Source organism: Podarcis tiliguerta (assembly GCF_965153285.1).
Source record: "Podarcis tiliguerta genome assembly, chromosome: 4".
NCBI lineage: Eukaryota > Metazoa > Chordata > Lepidosauria > Squamata > Lacertidae > Podarcis > Podarcis tiliguerta.
The window spans coordinates 72,397,787-72,419,591 of record NC_139537.1 but is presented as its reverse complement, the minus strand read 5'-3'; the positions used below and the strand labels follow the sequence as shown (position 1 = coordinate 72,419,591).

At 40.9% G+C, this 21,805-nt stretch overlaps 1 protein-coding gene across 7 annotated transcripts in view; it reads left to right on the top strand.

Annotated features, from left to right (window-relative positions):
- TBC1D8 (TBC1 domain family member 8) overlaps window positions 1-21,805 on the top strand; it is a 45,106-nt gene that overhangs the window by 7,531 nt on the left and 15,770 nt on the right. Inside the window, exons 1-7 of one of the 7 annotated variants that reach the window (XM_083437641.1) lie at window positions 1,494-2,818; window positions 3,734-3,780; window positions 6,095-6,200; window positions 7,505-7,615; window positions 12,924-13,042; window positions 14,009-14,237; window positions 16,834-17,074. In XM_083437641.1, the coding sequence (XP_083293767.1) occupies window positions 16,893-17,074 (182 nt within the window). In that variant the 5' untranslated portion in view covers window positions 1,494-2,818; window positions 3,734-3,780; window positions 6,095-6,200; ... (2 more) ...; window positions 14,009-14,237; window positions 16,834-16,892. Of the gene's footprint in view, window positions 1-1,493; window positions 3,781-6,057; window positions 6,201-7,504; window positions 7,661-12,923; window positions 13,043-14,008; window positions 14,238-16,833; window positions 17,075-21,805 lie in introns of those variants that run through there. The other 6 variants (XM_083437644.1, XM_083437643.1, XM_083437642.1 and 3 more) reach the window with 6 other exon arrangements.

Genomic DNA, 21,805 nt, shown 5'->3' with positions numbered 1-21,805 from the left:
TTCCCAAATTATATTCTATAATTATGTCTTTTCCAAGTTGGTGCTAAAGTGATTTGTAGCTATCAAAAATTAAGTAGCATTATTACAGACTATTCTGTTTTCTTTGTGTTTCAAAATATCAAAAACTTAGTTACAACTTATTACTATTTTTATGAAGTTATTATACAAGGGAGGACAATGTGATACTATTGGTAGAAATTGATTAAAATATTTCAATACGGTCCTAATTTTCTTATCAATGACCCTTTTCGAAAGCTTTATAATATTTTCCTTTCATCACAGAAAACTATGCTTACAAATAACTTTGGAGCATTCATGGCTTTTCAAAATGTTAATTCTAAACCTGTCTGTTACTGGAATTCAGAGATGAGAAAAAATTCCTTAATCACTCTTTGATTTGTATCTTTAACTGTAACATCTTAAGAGTTAATACTTACAGTAATAGGATCACCTGTTTTCCTTCACACCTCCACCTGAAGGTGATAACTTACGAAGTATAGCTGGGGTGCAAGTTATAATATTTTGTCATCAGCCAAGGCAACAGTAAGAAACACAGATAACTATTAGGAAGGATACCAAAATTTCTCATATAATTTTTATTGGTTTTAGTTTACATGAAGTGAGACTAGTAGAAAAAGCCACAAGTTTTGCATACTCTACTATAAATATTTTCTCAGCAATGCTTCCCATGAACCACCACCTCCTTTATGGGATCCTTTTTTCCCCTCTCAACCCAGTTACTTCTCTACCACAGGTCTTGCACTGAAGGAAGTATTGGCGAAATGCCTATACTATATCTATTGTACATGGTGAATTACTGAAACTAAATTCAGAAGCAATATAGGCCTGTTTTTAATTTTATTTCCGCCTTATCATTTCTCTCACACTTTATCTTGACACTAACAAAATACTTAAATTAGAACTTCGGAAGTTACTAAGTGTTTTGAAAAATCAGGATAGTTTCCATTGTAGGTTTATCCAATTTGGGAATAGGAATAATAACCAGGATGAGTTGCTGGGAGAGACCAGCAGATTTGGAGTGATACTTTGCTACTCTAAAGAAATTCTGTAGCTATGACTTTGGTTTCAAAGCCAGGGAGATCACGGAGGTAGTGACTATTATTTCTTTTTTATGAAAGAGGTGCATCTCCCTTGGGAGTGCCCTGTTGTTGTCATGTAGGTGCTCAGAGATGCTTAGTTACACCATAGTGACAAAGCCAGTCTTCTTCTGCCTTGGAATGGGGATCTTCCCTACAGTTGTGCTGGGCTCTCAGGTTGCCTTGCATAGCTTCTTCCATGGAATACATTGAACAAGCAATTTGTGGCTCACCTAATTTGGACCTAAGTTTTTTAAATGTGGAAGTCTTACCCTAATGCTTCATATCCTATACACTTGTAAAAAGCTGACACATCTAAAAAGTGAGGTATGCTTTTAAAAAAATCCTGGCATTTGGGTTATTTTCACTCCCTCCCTCCTTTTATCCACAGAAAGGCCTTCTCTGTAGTGGAGCCTGCCTGCCCTCCCATCAGATGTCAAGGAAATAAACAACTATCTGACTTTTAGAAGACATCTAAAGGCAGCCCTGTTTAGGGAAGTTTTTAATGTTTGATGTTTTTTCTGTTTTTAGTCCTCCGTTGGGAGCCGCGCAGAGTGACTGGGGAAACCCAGCCAAATGGGCTGGATATGAATAAATTATTATTATTATTATTATTATTAGCTGTGATTCTCTACATATGAGACCTTTTTCACATTTAGCCTAGAAATATTGGGGCTATAACTTCTATCTTCAGCTTTTTACCTTAGGAGATCCAAGTATGACAGCATAAACTTAAATTGAAAACAGTGCTATTATTGGTCCTTAGAAAAAGTGTTGTGAGGACTTAAAAAACATCTGTAAGTCCTAGATCCTATTAAAACTTTTGTCATAGTTGTTCCCCATCCCCCAGCACACACCCCTTGGTCCAGGCTCTTCAGGGTATTGGCTTTTGTAAGGTAAAGACTAAGGAAACTGGTTAAACAGGTTTTCTGAATTCACTGTGTGGCATTGGAAAGACGGGGCCCCGAAGACTGCAAGATTTTGTAACCCTGAAACCTCTTTAGTTACTTGCTCTCATTTTTCTCTCTCAGTTATGACTTTCATATAGTTGCTTATCATTAATATCATTTAAAAATGAACGTGCTTTCAAAATGCATGGATATGCCAAGGTAGAGCGAGTAATGCACAATTACAGTTATTACAAAACCAATAGCAGGATATTGGTTTAGCCTGGAAAAGAGGAGACTGATAGGAGATATGCTAGCCATCTTCTAATACTGTATCTCAAGGGCCGTCACATGGGAGAGGGAACAAGCTTGTTTTCTCTTGGTCTGGAGGGTGGGATTCGGACCAATGACTTCAAGTTACAAGAAAAGGAGATTCTGACTAAACATCAGGAAGCGTTTTCTGACAGTAAGAGCTGTTTGATAGTGGAATGGTCTCCCTTGGGAAGTTGTGGGCTCTCCTTCCTTGGAGGGTTTTAAGTAGAGGTTGGATGGCCATCTGTCATGGATGCTTTAGCCAAAATTCCTGCATTGCAGGGAGTGACTAGATGACCCTTGAGGTCCCTTCCAACTCTACAGTTCTATAATTTTGTGATATCTTTTCTGTAAACTATTCAGATGTCTTCTAGTTGAAGCTGAGATCAGAGTCGGACTGCCATTCAGGTTACTTATTTTAATTATTTGTTGCATTTATATCCCACCCTTTTCTCCACGGAGCTCAAGGTGTCTTTCACAGTTCCCTCGCTCTTCATTTAATCTTCACAACCGTCCTGTGAGGTAGGTTAGGCTGAGAGGCAATGACTGGCCCAGGTTCACCCAGTGAGCTTCATGGCCGAGTGGGGAATTGAACCCTGGTCTCCCAAGTCCTAATCCGACACTCTTAACTACTGTACCACCACTGGTTCTCACCACTGCTTGCTATTGGATTGAACATGCAATTTGCTTATGGTGAGCAATAATATAATCAGTTTGTCACACATGTATCAACTGTGCCAGTGCACAGATGACAGGAGTATCCCTTCCTTTAGGATATCCCCTCTTGTAATTAAGCCCACAAAAGAAAGGGTAAAGGGACCCCTGACAATTAAGTCCAATCATGAACTACTCTGGGGTTGCGGCACTCATCTCGCTTTACAGGCCGAGGGAGCTGGTGTTTGTCCGCTTCCGCAGACAGTTTTTCCACGTCATGTGGTCAGCATGACTAAGCCGCTTCTGGCAAAACCAGAGCAGCACACAGAAATGCTGTTTACCTATTTATCTACTTGCACTTCATGCTTTCGAACTGCTGGGTTGGCAGGAACTGGGACCGAACAACAGGAGCTCATCCCCTTGCAGGGATTCGAACCACCAACCTTTCGATTGGCAAGCCCAAGCGACACAGTGGTTTAACCCACAGTGCCACCCACGTCCCCTGCCACAAATTTACTATCCTCCAAAAGAAATTTGTTAGCATGCCAAGAGGCTCTCAGCCCATTTCCATACTGGCTGCAGAGGAGGAAAAGCCCTCTTAGCCGCCGCTGGTTGGTGGTGCCTTTTCCCAAGAGGACTGGGATGAGAGATCCATTCTCCTTCACAAGCTCACTGCATTTCTGTGTTGGTTACAAAGGGAAGGGGCTTTTCTTCCTCTGCCATTGCCAAAGAAGCCAACTGAATTGGCAGATGAAATGAAGTGATCTGTTTCTCTTTCACCAGCTCACTCATTTACCTGCATTGGATTCTTGATCCCCTTTGGCTACCAGGTGGGTGTTTAATTTGTTGTCTTCAGCTGCTATTTTCAAAAGGCTATTGGGTGGATGTTTTATGTTTTAACCACCGTGAGTCAGAGGGAGGTTTGTGAGATTTATTAACGATTCCCCTACCTTGCCCTCTATAATCCAAGCACTAAATTGTTCTTTATCAAAACAAGTACCGTATTTTTCGCCCTATAGGGCGCACCGGCCCATAGGGCGCACCCCAGCCCCCAGAACAGGCTGCTATCCGCAAGCCTGGGGAGCCCGGCGGGAACTCCTGCGGGCTCCCCAGGCTTGGGGATATCTGCCCGAAGCCCGAGGCGCGCTGCTCAGCGCGCCCCGGGCTTCAGGGTGCAGGCTGCTATCCGCAAGCCTAGGGAGCTTGGCAAGAACTCTCGCGGGCTCCCAAGGCTTGCGGATAGCTTCCTGAAGCCTGGAGAGCGAGAGGGGTCGGTGCGCACCTACCCCTCTCGCTCTACAGGCTTCAGCGAAAGCCTGGATTCTCCCCATAGGACGCACACACATTTCCCCTTCATTTTTGGAGGGGGAAAATGTCCTCATGACTGCTTTATCATGAGTATGTTGAAACCCCGGCTAAAGTGAGCACCACGTCAAAATTTAAGAATATGTGAGTGCTGCACTTACCTTGACCGTGGTTCAAAGGTAGGTAGGTGGTGTCCACAGGGGAAGAAAGGTTTGTTAATGATCTCCTTTATGTAGAGAAACCACACAATTTGAGCTGCTTTTCCTTTAAAATAATTATGGCATTAAAATAGTAAAGCATACTTGATACTGCCTATGGAGAATTTGACAAAGTAAGGTTTTGTGGATTAAATGTGGTTAGCTAACATGAGGTGGGGTAGCTGTTTGAAGAGGACAATTTAATTACTGGAGGACTGGAAGCTTCGTTTGGGTTTGGGAACTTTAAAATCTCAAGTACCGTATATTTTATACTGATGTTCATATATGCAATTAATTATACAAAAATGTGTGATTGTCATATTTATGAACTATAAATATATTTATGAACTATAATGGTTTTATGATACTTTCTATCTACATAGGATAAGAAATATGAGTAAAGATACTTTTCAAACTGCAGAATCTAGTATTTTGAAAGGTGAATAAAAAATTAATGACATCTTATCCAACTAATATGATTATCACAATCTGTATCCCTTCACTGGAGTGTGTGTTTATGTAACTGAGGTTAAATTGAATGTAAAATAGTTAATGTAGCAGTCTGGGCAGTTTTTTGTTATTTGAAATAGTCTAATATCATTACCCTGCCAGAATTTTTTCAAATAAAATGTCAAGTGTTCTCGTCGCTTTTTTTCCTTGGAAGAGATACGTTAAAGCCGTATTTTCCACTAGAACTTTAATGGCTGAATTCTTAGAAGATCGTGTTTAGGGGAATAAATGCACATGGTGTTTCAATGTCTTTGAAGTCCCTGCTGCTTCACATAGCTGAAGAATCATGTTACTAAAACAGACACACATAAGACCTTTCCCTGATCAGCAGAGTGTGTGGCTGAAGTAGAAATAATAAAGCTTGGCAATTTGAATATTTGAAAACTACATTATCTATCTGCAATCCTTGCCTTGCAATAACCCTGGAAGTCTAATAAGTAGTATTATCCCCCATATGGCAAATAGGGGGTGGAGGGTGTGAGACAGTAACCTGCCCAAGGCCAGCTAAGGGAACAGAAGCACAAATTGAACTTGGGACTTCCTTATTGGTAGCTCAGTCTCTTTATTGCATCAGCTCAAACTTCAAAGATTTCTTCAGCTGTTCTTTAGTCTCTCAAAACAAAAAAACAGAAAATTCAAGATTTTCTTGGTTTACAAAAGTACGCGCATTGTCTCCTTTTTCCAGGTTGTAAAGTCTTTTCTGTAGTCCCTTTGGCTGCATGTCTGCTCCCCACCCTCTGCTTGCAGCCACAGCTTTCTAGCACAGAAGCTAACAAAATGTAAGCAGACCTAATCAGGCAGTTATGTAGCATATCAGATTACATGCAGCTCCTTGTAAAGCAGGGACTGTCTGTGCAGTTGCAAGGTCTGTAAATAGCCTTCTCTTGCCTGCAGGTTTATGTATAGATACTTAATGGGCACACACAGTATGGTTTGCAGGACTCTGATAGTGCAAAATGTGTACAGATGTTGCTGCTTCAAATATTAGTATTTTTTAAGGTTTGGAAATACAGGATATCTAAGGAGAAAAACTTGTGTCTGTCTTGCTTTAGAGGATTTCTTGTATTTTCAATTTCCATTAATATTCCAGATGTAAATGAGGACAATGAAGTAGATCAAGTATTTTCAACAGGTGCATGTGAAGTCCCAGAGCTGCTGCTGCTGAGTAACTGGAAAGACATTACTGGAATTGCGCAGATGGAGTAACCAAATAGATATTTCCCAACATTGTTACTAAGGTGTGCAAATCCTTGGTGGTTTGGCAATACTTTAAACATCACAATACATCGACCAGGTGTCTCTTGTGTAAAATGGTGTGAGACTGAGATTTCTAGATTTTCTGTTGGCTTTTAGACTCCAAGCCAGGTTAGTTTGAAGTAAAATAAAACGAGGAACTGGCTGCTGAGTCCAGTCATTCAGTAGGAGGAAGAGGAATTAAATGCAATAAAAAAAGAGAAGTGTAGGTAGATGTGTGACTTTCCATGATGAATTCAGTTTTGATACTTGTCAAGCCTGCATCCTTGTGTCTGAGTTTTAAGATCATGTAGGCTGAGGTACTGATACAACTTATGCCTGTGCTGCATGTCAATTGACAGTGGCTGCCTGCCTGGCATTTGATTTCCAACAACAGGATGCTATAATGCTTTGAGGGGTGCAAAGAATACTACTTTTGGCAATTAACTGGTTTCTAATTATTGTAATAAAAAAATAAAATAAAACCACAGTTCATCCTTTTAGCTGAGTTTAAGTATATGTGCATTCTGCAGTGAGGTAGGTTTTGTTCCCCATCCCATGCTAGTATAGGTGTTTTGATATGATTTGTCATTTTTGTCACATCTCTGATTGTAGTCTTCCAGACATTTGCTTGAAAGTAATTCCCACTGAAATTAAAGACCTGTCTGGTGGTTTACTATCAAACCAGAAGCATAAGGCATAGTCTCAGTGGGTGGACTTGGGCGGAGGCAACATGTCACATGGCAGTTTGAAACATTCCTCTGTTCTGCTCATGATGGGATACTTTGGTTTGCTGTGTGAGCCAGTGGGGATCAGTACAATGGCTTGTAAGCATCAGAGGTGTTGACTAGCACGTCTGAATCCCAACAAAAATACCTAGAGTGTGCATATGGCAATGAGACTCAGTCCTGGACATATAGAGAGAATTGGCATTTCAGACTTGACAGTAGTTTAATAGGCCAGTAGTGACGTCTTGGAACTAATGCATCTCAAGAGCCAATTGTTATCTTCAATGAGAACTATTTAAAAAAATAATAATAATCAAGGTTTAAGTGTTCTGACTAAAGAGTACTTTGAATTTCAGAATTTATCAAACTTTGATCAAATTTTTTAATCAGATGTTACCTTGTAAACTTAGTACACCTGGGTTTTCTTGTTTTGCTTTCTTTTATTACTCTTTCTGCCCATATTTCTCTTAGGTCAGTCAATTTTGAAGGAGCAGTATGCAATTTTCATTTTAAAAGGTTAGATTGATAATGAATATTCTGTTTTTAAAACATGTTTTCCTCTCCTTTGTATATTTGTTTAGGTCGTCTGGTAGGTGCTTTGGATGCTGTGCTCGATTCTAATGCCCGTGTCGCTCCATTTCGAATTTTGCTTCAAGTTCCAGGATCACCTATTTACTCTGCCATAGCTTGTGGTGAGTTATTGAATGGATCAGAAGTTTACTGGGCCATAGCCATTGGTGAGTTGCATACCAGACAAAAAATAAAGTCTGAGCATGCTGTGGTTTGCATGTAAAAGAAGCTGAAGGTAACTCAAATTAATAACAGCAGTGTGCATAAGTGCTTATTTAACAATCAACGTATAATTTGTAACTTCCATGTACGGGTAATATAAATGCTTGTTGACACAACATTAGAAGTGCCGAAAGCTTTCAGTTGTGGGAAGCGGTGTGGCTTTTCATACTGGAGCACGCACATTTCTGTATCCTGGGAACTGCTGAAACAGTTAAAGGGGTGGGGGGTGGCTTTATAATCTTCACCCTGATATGGTAAGTTTCTATACATGGGCAGGGAATAGTTTATGTTGATAGTATTTAAACATTCAGACCCACCCTACATTCTGAAATGGTACAGCCTAGCAACAGATGCATTACATGGGGCTTCTATAGTAAATTGGCTGCTTTAGTGTATCATGCTTTATATATTTTCTGAATGAGTGTTATTATTGTAAAATAGATTATCTCTGGCATTGAAAGTATTCTGGAAATCCTGTTATGTCCATAAGTCATTGGTACTTCTTGAAGGCTAATCAGATCCAAGCAGAAAGGGCTACATCAAGCATAGGCAAACTCAGCCCTCCAGGTGTTTTGGGACTACAACTCCCATGATCCCTAGCTAACAGAACCAGTGGTCAGGAATGATGGGAATTGTAGTCCCAAAACATCTGGAGGGCAAAGTTTGCCTAAGCCTGGGCTACATACTGGATTTTGGTAGAACCCATGTCACCTTTCACACAGAGCCTATTCTTAGGATTCTTTTGGAAGTGGTGCAAATGTTCTTGGTTTTCAGAGTAGCAGTTTTAAGTTTGACACAAGTAACATATGCTCAGAAGGCATTGGGTTGCATCTTACACTGGACACATGGAGTTAGTTCCATTTGCACCTCTCCCTATTCTGTCCCTGTGCACCCACAGAAGCTACTCTGTAGGGTCCCCCAATGCTCTGGAGCAGATTTTGAGGGTGTGTAGCGGGCTGCAGGGGAAAGTTCATTGTACAAATGAAAATCTGTTGTGCAAGTGAATCAACAGCATGGGATACAACCCATTCTTGTTATTTGTCATTACAGTGGTACCTCTGGATGCGAACGGTATCTGTTCTGCAGCCCGTTCACATCCTGAAGCGAACGCACCCCGTGTCTGTGCGTGCGCGGGTCGCAATTCGCAGCTTCCGCGCATGCTCGTGACATCATTTTGAGCGCATGCGCGAGTGGCGAAACCCAGAAGTAAAGTGTTCCGTTACTTCCGGGTCGCCACGGAGCATAACCTGAAAATGCTCAACCCGAAGCTATTTCAACCCGAGGTATGAGAAAGTGAGTTTAGTATACTCTGATTTTCCTTCTCTTAAAGCTACTCAAGCCCTTTGATTAGCAGAATGCATTTTAAGGCTGTAGGGAATTTTATTGCTTTCTTTGGGTTTAAAAGGATTCCTTGCCTTGCCATATTTGCTACTAGCATGATTCAGTTTCTTATTTGAAAGCAACGTTAATAATGTTTGGTTCCCCTGTCTGTTGTTCAAGGATGTTGTTCACATCACTGTAGACAAGGACTTCTGGCCTATCATGGTTTAGAACTTGAATCCCAGGCACAGACGCAATTGAAATCCAGGCTCAGTTACCACTTTCCAGTTCCCACAGCTTGCAACAGAGTAGGAGTAAAGTGGGAGTAATTAGGTAGCATGCACCAGAACACTGCTCCTGCACATTAAACCAGCAACCCTGTCTGGTTTTCAGTGCCGTGTAAACAGCCACAGTTTGTATACTTGTGTTCCCTCTCCCTAAAGTGTGTAGCTTCCTATGCTGCATTACAGCACCCTCTTTCAATCAGTCTCCTGTCCTTTCTTTTTCCTCAGTAGAGCTTGAAAATCAAGGCCTTTTCACTGCAGAAGATTATGATAAGTTAATTTATATAGCTAGTGGGATACTAATTTATAGTTATAGGATCAATGTTGTATCGATCATAAGTGTGCAGCCAAAGCAATTTTATGGCTACATAGAGGTTCGTGAGATAGTGTGGAGTTGGATCATAAATTATTTAAATTTGCTTGCCATTGCATGCTGCCACCAGCAGCATTGAAACAGCGTTTCTAGGCTTGACAATAGCAGTCAGGAAAACAACAGGTGGACTCTCTCTCTCAGCCAGGAGGATCGATTTTTGTATACTGCTTCATTGACCTTCTTGCAGAAAGTGAAGGGCAAAAGCACCGAGATTGTCTCTTGCGTTCACTGCAAGTGACTAGATTTTTTTGTGCTTGGTTTAGATATGTCACTGTGTTGGTGATGAAGGGTACACATGTGCAGAAAGCGCTTTTCCTTTAAAATAGAAGTGGTAAGCCAGAAATAATCCATCCTCTTATTTCAAGTATTTTTAAGGGTTACATGATGAGTTAGTTACACATGATGTTTTTATAACTGATATAATACATGTGTATCTTGCATTCTGGTATCTTTGCTTTACTTCAGAATGTACTGTAAGAGGCAAGATGAGGTCAGCCCTGTATATAATTATGTAGATGTCAGTTGCCCCCCCTCCCCCCACTTACTTGTACTGCTCCTTCATCCTTTCCTACTCCTTGGACCAATGTAATGATGCTAGATACAGTTATGTATCTTCCTTTTTTGCCCTCTCATAGTTCTTGTTTCTAACAACGCTGCTATTGTTAGTGTAATGAGATTTCCCACACAACTTTAGATACAGCCGAAATAGAAAAGTCTGAATTTTGTACATCCTGGAACTGTTTGATGATTCTCAACCTCTGATCCTCAAACCTACTCTGTGGAATGCCACAATGATTGTAATGCCAAAATAATTGCAATTTCCAGCTTGTAATCTTGAATGCTATGTTGCAGGTAGAAATTAATCTTTTTTTCCTCCTTATTTTGTACAGTGAGATAGGAGGGTGAGTGAGAGAAAATCCAAAATGATTAATTCAGCTGCTTGATTTAATAACTACATATGGAATTGAAAGAGGAACAGAGTGAAAATCTGGACAAAGAGAAGTGGTTGAAATTTAGCTCATAATGAAAGCAAAAAGAGACTTGACTCTGGCAGTGGTAGCATGCAGATGTTGTTTATTTATAAAATTAATGTCCCTCCTTTCATCATAAAGCAATCCTGGTGCAAGTTACAACATACAGAATCATGAAACCAACAAATGAAACAATTCCAAACCAACTGGTTGTAAAACTAAGCATATAACTATAACCTATCAGTCAATTTACACACCTTAGCCCATATGTCACTGTTGTTTGCTCAAAAGTCACTTAAAGCAGATTGCAGTGATAAAGCAACAGATCAACAGAATTTAAAGCTGCTAGTAATACAAAACATATTAGTTGCTAAAATATCAACCCTTCCATTAGCATTAAACATTTGCCCTGCTGTGTATTGAGTTTAAGGATGATCAAGAAACAAACCCTTCTTGCCTGTTCCCCATTTTGTATAAGGGCCTTACTACCTTCCCCTTATTCTTCCCTATACCAAGGAATAAAAGCATAATCAATACATGTATAAATACTTCCGTGGGAAAGCTTTCTGCTTCCATCTCTTCTCTTTATATAAAGGTGTTGTGAGAGGCAGCAGTTCTGTTTGTTTTGTTACTGAGTTCAACATTGGTCAGATATAGCTCCACAGCTTCTAACAATGCTATGCAAGCTTTTTTTTAAAAAAAAAAAGCAAGCTATCAAATGCCATTTTTAATACTAATGTTTTTGTGTGTGTGCATGTGTTTGAGCAGGAGTTATCTTGATTAATAGTGTTTATCAAGAGCCATCACGAGGTCTTCCTGTTGAGGAAGTTAACTCTTGGAAAGTTTCCCTTGCAATTGGCATTCTCTGTGGGAAACCTACCAGAGGAAAGTGGAAAAATATTTAACTATATTTATCATCTCTGCTGTGTGCGGCAATGTGCAGTATCTTTAATGGTTGCAGTACTTGGGTCTGATTATGTTTACCTGTCCCCCTACCATCCTCAGATGTTCTCTTTTTCCTCTGTCACTTGGGGTAATGGTCTGGAAAGGGTGACTGTTACTTCCTCCTCTTCCTGTAATCCAGCTAATTCACAACACAGTACTTTAGGTGTTTGTATTTAGATTGTAGCCTTACTTATTCTCTGCAAGTAGGTGGATGGTTATTTGCTTTGTAGCAATCTTGCTCTTGCATTCATTTTCTATTGCTCCCTGTCTCTGTCTGGGTCACTTCATGTTGTGCTCATTTTTTACTTGCCGTATGAGTAGGAAGGCTTTCCTACCCATATAGCAGAATGTGGTGGTAGGGCGGACTGTACCATTGCAGAATGCTCCCCTACGTGAAAATATCCTTGCAAGTAGAAAATGAGCACAACACAGAGTCACCCAGGCTATAACATTGCTTCCTAACGTGTTAGTTTTGTTCTGCACTTACTTGCGGGGAGGCTTCGTGTGGTGTTCCGATTATCATGTGGCAAGCACTCAAAATGGTATTCAGTGCCTGTTCCTTTTTCAGCATAATATTATATGTCTGTTCTGCCCTTTAGTCTGCCATAGCCATAGACCAGACTTCAATAAATAAGAGTCTGGAGTCAACTCAGCAGATAGTGCCTCAGCAATACCTTGTGTTTTGTTCTGGCGGTTGCTGGGGAGCAGCACCAGGAAAGGGCTGTTGCCCTCATGTCTTGCTTGTGAGATTCATAGAGGCATCTGGCTGGACACAGTGGGGTACAGGATGCTGGAGTAGGAAAGGCTTTTGGTCTGATTTGGCAGGTTTCAGATAACCCAAGTTGCTTCATCTTCAAAATGTCCTTATGAGGAAGCCATCCCTTAATTATGTCTACCTGATGGATTGGGTAGTCAGGTAAATATTTCAGTGCTTTAATATTGCTGCTTTGAAAATACCCCAGTAATGAAAGGTCACAATAACCGAATAAATACCACAGTAATTCACCGTAACAGAGACTATCTTCAAAAGTAAAATAACAGGTTCTGCTGCCCCAATTGCATTAAATAGTGGTATACATCTACAAAGGGCTATTGAAGCAGGCATTAAACTAGAGATACGAAAACAGAAAAAGTCATGGCCAGTTTGTTACTAAAGTTTGTATGTTACTGCAGATTCTTGGATTGGTCTGAATTTGTTTGCACAACACTCACTTTTAATATACTTTTGTGTTATTTTTCCTTTTTAATTTGAAAACCTTCCTCACCAAATTTGGTATCTTGCTCAATTCTCCCCTCTCTTCCTTTCTTATGTCAGGTGCCACAACCGAGGAAATAAATCATCACTGGGAATGGCTGGAACAAAACCTACTCCACACCTTGTCTGTATTTGATAATAAAGAAGATATTGTTAGCTTTGTCAGAGGTAAAATAAAGGTAGGCCTTCATTCTTTCCACTTGTTTTATAAGGGGCAAAACAGTATTGAGGAGCAGAGACATCTATTCCCATAGGGCAGGCGTTGGCACGGTTTACCTTGCCTGGGCTGGTTCACTCCAGCAGAGATCCCTCCTTGGGACGGATCATGAGTGCACGTGGCCACGATTTTCTGCATCTGCAGTTTTCAGCATCTGAGCATGCACAGATGTGATTTCCGACACCGCGGAAGCAAGTCCCTGTGCCACACTGCACTGGTTTAGTGCAGTGGGTGGGGACTTGCCGTGCAGTTTGGGGGCGGCTCACGGGCTGGTTAAATGACCCCTGTGGGCTGCTTGTGGCCCATGGGGCTTAGGTCACCTACCCCTGCCCTAGGGTATTTCTTGGAGCAGAAACATAGTAGCCATTTGGTATATGATCAGACTCTACGCTTAAGGGATTGTGGTTTTGCATTCTTGAGTATTTATGATAATAATACCAACTTAATTTCAGGATGGTTGAAATTGCACCTTGAATGTTTCCCAAACAGGGTTTCCCAAGCTTGGGTCTCCAGCTGATTTTGGACTACAATTCCCATCATCCCTTACCATTGGTCCTAGTAGCTGGGGATGATGAGAGTTGTAGTCCCAAAACAGCTGGAGACCCAAGTTTGGGAAACCCTCTTCTAAATGATGGGGAACTTGCCCTTTCATGTTGTTGTTGTACTCCTCCTCCCATCATGCCCAGCCAGTACTCAGGGATGATGGGAGTTGAAGTCCACCAACAGTGGGGTGGACAAAAATTAACCATCCCTGCTTTAAAGCACTGTACAAATGCCAAGTTTTAATTTATTAGTTGCTATTAAATATGTAATGTAAGCTATTAAGTTGAACAGCATATCTTGTAAATCATTTGGTTGCTTGTAACTATTAAGTTGCATGTGGTCACTTCAGTTTCTCCTCTAATGCATTAATTTGCCATTGACTTAGGCATTAATAGCAGAAGAAACCAGCAGTAAGCTAGCTGAGCAGGAAGAGGAGCCTGAGAAGTTCAGAGAAGCACTAGTGAAATTTGAGACCAGATTTAACTTCCCCGAGGCAGAGAAACTGATAACCTTTTACTCATGCTGCTGCTGGAAGGGCAAAGTTCCTCGGCAGGGATGGCTTTATCTCAGCATCAATCACCTCTGTTTCTATTCCTTCTTTCTCGGCAAGGAATGTAAGTATGAGCCTGCAATAACGCATCTCACTGATTTGTACGCTTGCTTTTCAAACTGCTGAATCGGTTTCCCTAAGGAAGAAGGTGAAAGTGTAGTTATTTCGTCCTTTGGCTAAATCAGAGATGATCAGCTTTATTTTAAGTAGGCACATTTTCATAAGAGACCATTTATTTGGATTTGTAACCTGCTCTAACTTTGTGAGTTCAGGACAAGAATATAACAGTAGCTGTGCTGGATCAGACCAAAGGCCCATCCAGTCCAGCATTGTGTTCTCACGCTGGCTAACCAGATGCTTATGGGAACCCACATAACCTACTTGCAATTCCTAGCAACAGGTATTCAAAAGCATACTGCCTCTGGCAGTGAAGATAGAAAATATCTGTCATGGCTAGTAGCCTTTGGTAGACTTATCCTCCATGCATTTTTCTGATCCTGTTTTAAAAAATGTCAAGCAAACATAAAGTCATTATAATGTGATTAAAGCAAAAAAGAATGCTTGTGAATCAAAGAGGAGCATGTCCTTGTACTGGGATGTGTGTGTATGTACACACACTTGTGCACATATTTCTGTCTACATGCACACATGTATACACACACAGCAAACCACCAGGGAGCTTTCTGCTCATCCTTGTAAATTAAGGCTCAGGTCGCATGTATCACTAGACCAAACTATGGCTTCTCATGAAGACATAAGCTGTGGGTTCCTAGGAGGGAAATTGTGGCTGTTTTGCTCTTCTGGTCCTGCTGCTGCACTGCTGTGAGCCAAGGCTTAGTGTGTTGTCTGAATATGGGTTTGTGGTTTGTTTGAATCCAGACAAACCACAAGCTGTGTAAACCAAGAAGAAACCTTGGTTACAGTTCATGGTTAGAAACATTATATTCTTAATTTCCAGTTGTTGTTTTGTAGTTTAAAATGTTATCCTACATTTAAAGACTTAAAGGGGGTAAAGTAAAAATATATGAATACATTTTGTATCTGTTACTAGTGTTTTTTTCTAAAAAAATGTTTAGGGGTACTCTCATTTTCCTACTCATATTGAAATATTGCCCCTCAATGAGGCAAAACTTAAATGTTTAGGGGTATGTGTCCCCCCAGAAAAAAGTAGTGTCTGTTACTATCAAAATAAATTAAAAGAATTACCCCAGAAGTCAATTTTTTATATGATCAACTGTAATTTCTCCTTTTCAAGAATGTATAGATAAGGGGTGGGGGAACGCACTCTAAATTTGGTATCTAAAATCAGTATGTTGATTTTAGGACAAGGAGTAGGACTGGTGGTAAGGGGATGGGATCATCTTCCAAGCCTGAGACATAGAATTTCTGGGTTTATATGAGGTGACCTGGGGCTTCCTCATTCTTTTCTAGTTCAAAACTATAAAACTCATTTAATTGTATCTCCTAAGTTTTTAAGGTAAGAAACATTACTGCATACATTAAAAAAGCTGATGGTGATTTGTATGATAGACGTTGTCCCTTGTTTTATCTTACGGCAACTTTGCACAGACTTTCCACAAAGGATTCATTATCCTTATTAGGCGGAAGAATATAACTTTGTATCATACTGAAGCCTTGTGACTATAAGGAATCATGCAATTTGCATTACTGCTCATTAAATCTCCTGAAAGATAAATCAGTGCATCCATGGTTTTTGACAGAAGTACAGTTAGTCCTTGCAGATGTTTTTGTTCTTTTATCATTTCTCCTCATTTACCAAAGCAGCCTTTCACATTCTGAGCCTACTCTTAACATGGGTTCACCAGAAACAGAATGGATTTTTGTGCATTGCAACATCCTTCTGTCTGCACCCATGGCCCCGTTTTAGCTTTTGAACTACATTGTATAAAGTTACCTAAAATTCTGCCTACAGGGGCTACAGATTTAATCTTCATGGAGCAGGGCTAGCGCAGGACATTTTGCCTCTTGAAGCAAAAGCCCGTGGTGTTTTGTCAGTCGCTTCATCAGCTCCCCACCACCTGCTGTCTCCTTCTTTTCCACTGTTGCTGCTTGGAGGCAGCCCAGGGAAGCCCTGGAATGGTGGAGTGGCACACAGTGGTTTGGAGGAGCTTGTGGCAGAGGAGGTGGCACGGCTGCAGAGCAGCATACTAGTCAGGCCTTGCTCCTGTGCCTGAGGTGACTGCCACATCGTAAGTGTGCCAGTCCTCCCATGGAGTAATCTGCATATGGCCTGCTTTGATTAATACTGTTTTACTGACTGTTCAGAATAAACTAAAGTGAGGAGAAAATATCCAACATGAATTTTTACTTCCTTTAGGGACGCCCTGTTTAGGGATGTTTTTAAGGATTGATGTTTTTATGTTTTTAGATATGTTGTAAGCCACCCAGAGTGGCTGGGGAAACGCAGCCAGATGGCCAGGGTATGAATAATAAAATTATTGTTGTTCTTGTTGTTGTTGTTATTATTGCTGCAATCTTATATATACTTACTTGGAGCAAAGTATCACTGAATCCAGCATGAATTTACTTTGAAGAGGATATGTGGAGAAACTTTGTGTATATATGTATGTGTGGGAGACATAGATTGCTGGATTCCGATGTTTACTTCAGTAGATCTTTTTGTGTTTCCCTGGTTGCAGTAAAACTTACCATTCCCTGGGTTGATGTCCAGAAGTTGGAAAGAACCTCCAATATCTTGATGACTGACATTATCCGCATCACCACTCAAAGTAAAGAACGCGATTTCTCTATGTTCCTTAATATTGATGAAGCATTCAGGATAATGGAACAGTTGGCAGATGTAACTCTCCGCAGGCTACTGGATAATGAGATCTTTGAACTGGATCCAGGTTTGCAAGATCCTACTCTGATCACCAAGAGGTAAATAGTGACATCGTTTTTGTTGCTTTTTGTTGAAGGGGTCTCATATTTTAAGTAGTATTCCACCCCCACCCCACCCCCCACTACTACCTTTGTGTCATAAAGTCTAAATAAAGAGCAAATCTATCTGGGAAAGGGCGGGGAACAAAATACAAAAATAACTTCAATCAAGTAAGTCCTGTGACCCTTGTGGTATTATTCAGAACCAGTCACATCTTTAGCATTTCTCTGTAATGCAGGAAGACACACAAGCTTTTTCAGCCCAATGGTCACATTTTGTTGTGGGCAATCTCCTGGAGGCCACATGCCAGCATTATTGGATTAAAAGGGAGTCTTAATTTGTGCAAGGTCTTTGCAGAGTAATGCCTTGTTGTACAACTTCACACTCTGCATTTTTTTGAAGCAATAATAATAGTAATAATAGTAATAATTTATTTATATGCTTCCCATCTCACTGGGTTGCCCCAGCCACTCTGGGCAGTTTCCAGCACATTAAAACACAGTAAAACATCAACCATTAAAAAACTTCTCTGTACTTCAGATGTCTTCTAAAAGTCAGATAGTTGTTTATTTCCTTGATATCTGAAGGGAGGACGTTCCACAGGGTGGACGCCACTACCGAGAAGGCCTTCTGCCTGGTTCCCTGTAACCTCACTTCTCGCAGTGAGGGAACCAGCAGAAGACCCTCAAAGCAGGACCTCAGTGTCTGGGTTGAACAATGGGAGTGGAGACGCTCCTTCAGGTATGCAGGTCCAAAGCCGTTAAGGGCGTTAAGTCATCAACACTTTGAATTGTGCTTGTAAATGTACTGGGAGCCAGTGTAGATCCTTTAGGCCAGGGGTCTGCAACCTTTAAGACAAAAAGAGCCATTTGGACCCGTTTCCGAAGAAAAAAAAAACTGGGAGCCGCAAAACTCGTCATTATAAAAATAACTTTTTTGTCACTATTTTTTTATTATTTCTTTGTTTGACCCCTCAGAATTACTCCTCCTCATAGAAATAAACGTTAAATTAACAAGTTACCTTTTTTTGTGTGTGTGTTCTTCACTCCCCTTCAAAACAGTGACCAGCGTACATGCCCCCTTTCAATGCAGTGACCAGCGTACATGCCCCTTACAATGTAGCAGGCGGGCGGGCGGGAAGGTGATGTCAGGACGGTGCGTGACTAACGCACGCACCGCCCCCATGCGACGTCACAGCCAGTACAGTGCCCGCCACAGTGGGGAGTGTCGGGGCGCACAATGCGCCTCCTCCCCTCGCTAGTATCCGCCCCGGAGCCGCGGCAAAGGTGTAAAAGAGCCACATGCGGCTCCGGAGCCGCGGGTTGCAGACCCCTGCTTTAGGCCTTGTGTTATATGGTCCCAGCAGCCACTCCCAGCTGCATTCTGCATTAGTTGTAGTTTCCGAGTCACCTTCCGCCAAAGCAAACACATTTTCCCCATTATGTAGTATAATATCTTGCCTTGCCGGTACATTTTCCTTTAAAAAGAAAGAAAGAAAAAGAAAGAAATATATTGAGTTGAATCCAGGCTTGATTTGGCAGAACTCTGCTGATTCCATGCACCCGGGGACAGAAGAGTGGGGAGACAATTTTCAGCAACTCTTCCTTCCCCCAGCCCCAGATGACTCCCCAGATCTGCTTTGGATGGTTTGAAGACCCTTCAGAACAAAGTGGATAAATGGCACATGGATTTGGAGGGGGAAGGAGAGTACTAGAAAATGCCTCCTCCCACTTCCATCTGCAACAACCTCCACTGAATCAGGGTCCCATCCACGAATGGAAACAGCGGTTCCGTTTGCAGTGGGATATGTCTGGATCTATTTCAGTTGTGTTTTTCCCTGTAGTTCATCATTTGGGAAGAGATGGGATTTCCAGCCAACTTTCGCTAAAGCAGAGATGGAGAACCTGCAACCCTCCAGAGATCATTGAACTCCAAATGCCCATCACCTGCAGCCAGCATGACCAATGGACAAGGATGATGGGAGTTGTGGTCGATCAAAATCTGGAGGGCCACAGGTTCCCCACCCCTAGGTTAATAAAGGATAATGCTCAGGCAGTGAATTACAGAAGAATTAACCAGCATTTGCTCCCAAAAGCAAAGAGAGATTGAAGTATTACATAACCACAAAAGCTCTTTATTTTAAATGCCCCGACATGCTTTCAACGGTACCCAGACATAAGATCTTCTTAATATGAGTGTTTTAAAATGTCCTCTTATTAATGGACTCTGTGTGACTGTTTGCCCAGAATGTGGAAAGCACAAAAACGTTGTGTATTATATTTTGCTACATATGTGATATTGCTTGTGCATTTTATTTTGCTACATTATGTGATATTGCAACTTATAATGAACATTTTCTGGTTTGAATTGCATGATTGAGCAGCTGCTTTCTTATAATCTTCCCTGGATTTTCTTAGTGTGTATAATTAGTGCAGTAGGCAACCACACTCTAAAGAGTCCTGTATTAAAAGCAGCAGTTTGGAGGCACAGCTGGACTTTCTCCAAAGTCTACGTTTCCCCCTTGAAATTCTGTGTTCAGAATAAGTTAGAATTGTTTTGCAAATCAGCAGCATAAATGTCTTTGTTTATATGGTACAAAATGCCATCTTAAACTTCAGAATTCTTTATATGTTACGCTATTTATGTCACATACCTGTGGTTCTTAAACATTTTAGTACTGAGGATTATTATTCTGTTTTGTTTGCTCTTTGCAGTCCAACACATTTTCTTTCTTTATAGCTATTGTGTGGGACCATACTTAAAGCTTTCAAATTGATTTCTTGCTTAGAAGGAAATTTCAAGCAAAGGTTTACAGAGTGGACAAAGAATTATGGAATTAAGAAAAGTTGCTATAAAGGATTTCTTCATTCTGTTGGCCCAACACATTTCCAGCTGCTGCAGCTTTTTCAAAGAGTACAAAAATAAGCACATTCCTTATAATAGAGCAGGTCTCTCTCACACTGAACCACATTAAGTCTTTTTAAAAGCAATGCCTTAAATACAGAGCTGTTCACTCCTTGTGTGAGTGGAAGGCACTTCCACTTATGCAAGAAGAAGTCTGATTTTTGCTGATTTCCCCTTCCAACCAAAGCCCCCTACACCTCATTCCATGGCGCACTGCAAGTTCCATCACCATCAAGTTTGACTTGAAGAGCAAGGAGAGAGATGATCGCTGCAGCTATGCTGCACTTTAGAAGTCCTATGCACACCTATGTAGCTCAGCGCAAATGGGGGGGATGGCCCTCCCAACAGATGTAGGGCCCATGTGTTTCTGAAATACTGAGAGCCCTTTGGAAATGCCACCCCAGTGCAATGCTCTGGTTTGTGTTGTGCTACACTTTAGTTTGTGCTACACTTTAGAAACTCAGCAGTTAATGATATTAAATGCTTTGGTCAACTATTCTCTGTATTTCCCCCTTGTTCAATGCATACTGCTAATGCTATATTTAAATGCACAAAATAGAATTTTAAAAATGGGAAGTCATCACAACTCTCCTGTAAAGTGTAACAAAATCTCTTCATTTACACTGAGCATGAGTGGCATCTAACAGCTCAACTCTGCTAAAAAGCCCTAAATTTAAAAAGTACTATATAGGTGGATTTTATACACATATTTAAAACTTAATATATACAGTGATTGTACAAAGTATACTGTGGTATCTGTTGTCTTTCCAAGAACAAGCATTTTAGAAACTATTTTCGTGCGAGAGTAGTTCACCCACCCTTCATATAGATACTGGCAAAGAGGCTTCTACAAAACGAACTGGAGATGTTGTCACTGATTCAACTCTGTTTTGGTCAGAATGGAAAAATATTTTTGTGCTGAGCCAATGCAACACTTAGTCATACTAGCAGATTGTTAGTTGACTTTGTCAGGTGATTATTTTTTTTCTTGTGAGGAAACTTTGACTGTAAACACAATCTTTTCTTCCTTTGAGTACAGTTTTCTCTTGTTTGTCTTTAAACAAAATAAAAACTTTCTGACTTGCTTCAGAAGCCCAGCTAGTCTGTTCTAGGGTTGCCGTACGTCCAAATTTTCCCAGACATATCTGGAATACCGCAGTCAGCAGCAGTGTCCAGGCAGAAATTGGGGAAATGTCCGGGAAAATCCGGACGTATGGCAGCCCATGGCAGCAGTGCCGTTTTTGCCATTTTTCCATAAAAGTAGCTCAAAAACAGCATTTTTGTGTTTTTGCCCCCCAAACAAAACAACTTTGACAAAATCAATCAATCTGTGGATTTTCACTGTTTAAAATATGGCAACCCTATGTGTTCTGGATTTTGAAATGGTTGCAAAACTGTCCTCTGTACTATGCAAAATGGCCCACCAAGCTGTTTTATTAAGCTGCTGTCACAAATGAAAAAGGCATTCTAAATTCTTAAAACTACTTGAGCAGGGGGAGTTGATGGATTTCTGTTGTCAAATGAAGCACAGATGCCAGAAGGCACTCCTTAGATTCTTTAGCCCACACTTTGCATTCTTTTACTGAAACAGAGAGGGAAACTATTTCTTCCTTAAAGCGAACTGCTTTGAGGAAAAAAATAATGTACTATGAAAAGAACTGTAGAACTTAAGTGATAAACTGGTATATTCATAGGCACCCATACCATACTTGTGTTGCTTATATAGGGTAAGGGGTTTGTGTGCATACGCATATGTGCCTGCTTAATCACTTGGGCACCCTTGAGGCAGATTTTGCAGGTGCATGGGGAGAGGAGGTGAAGGGGAA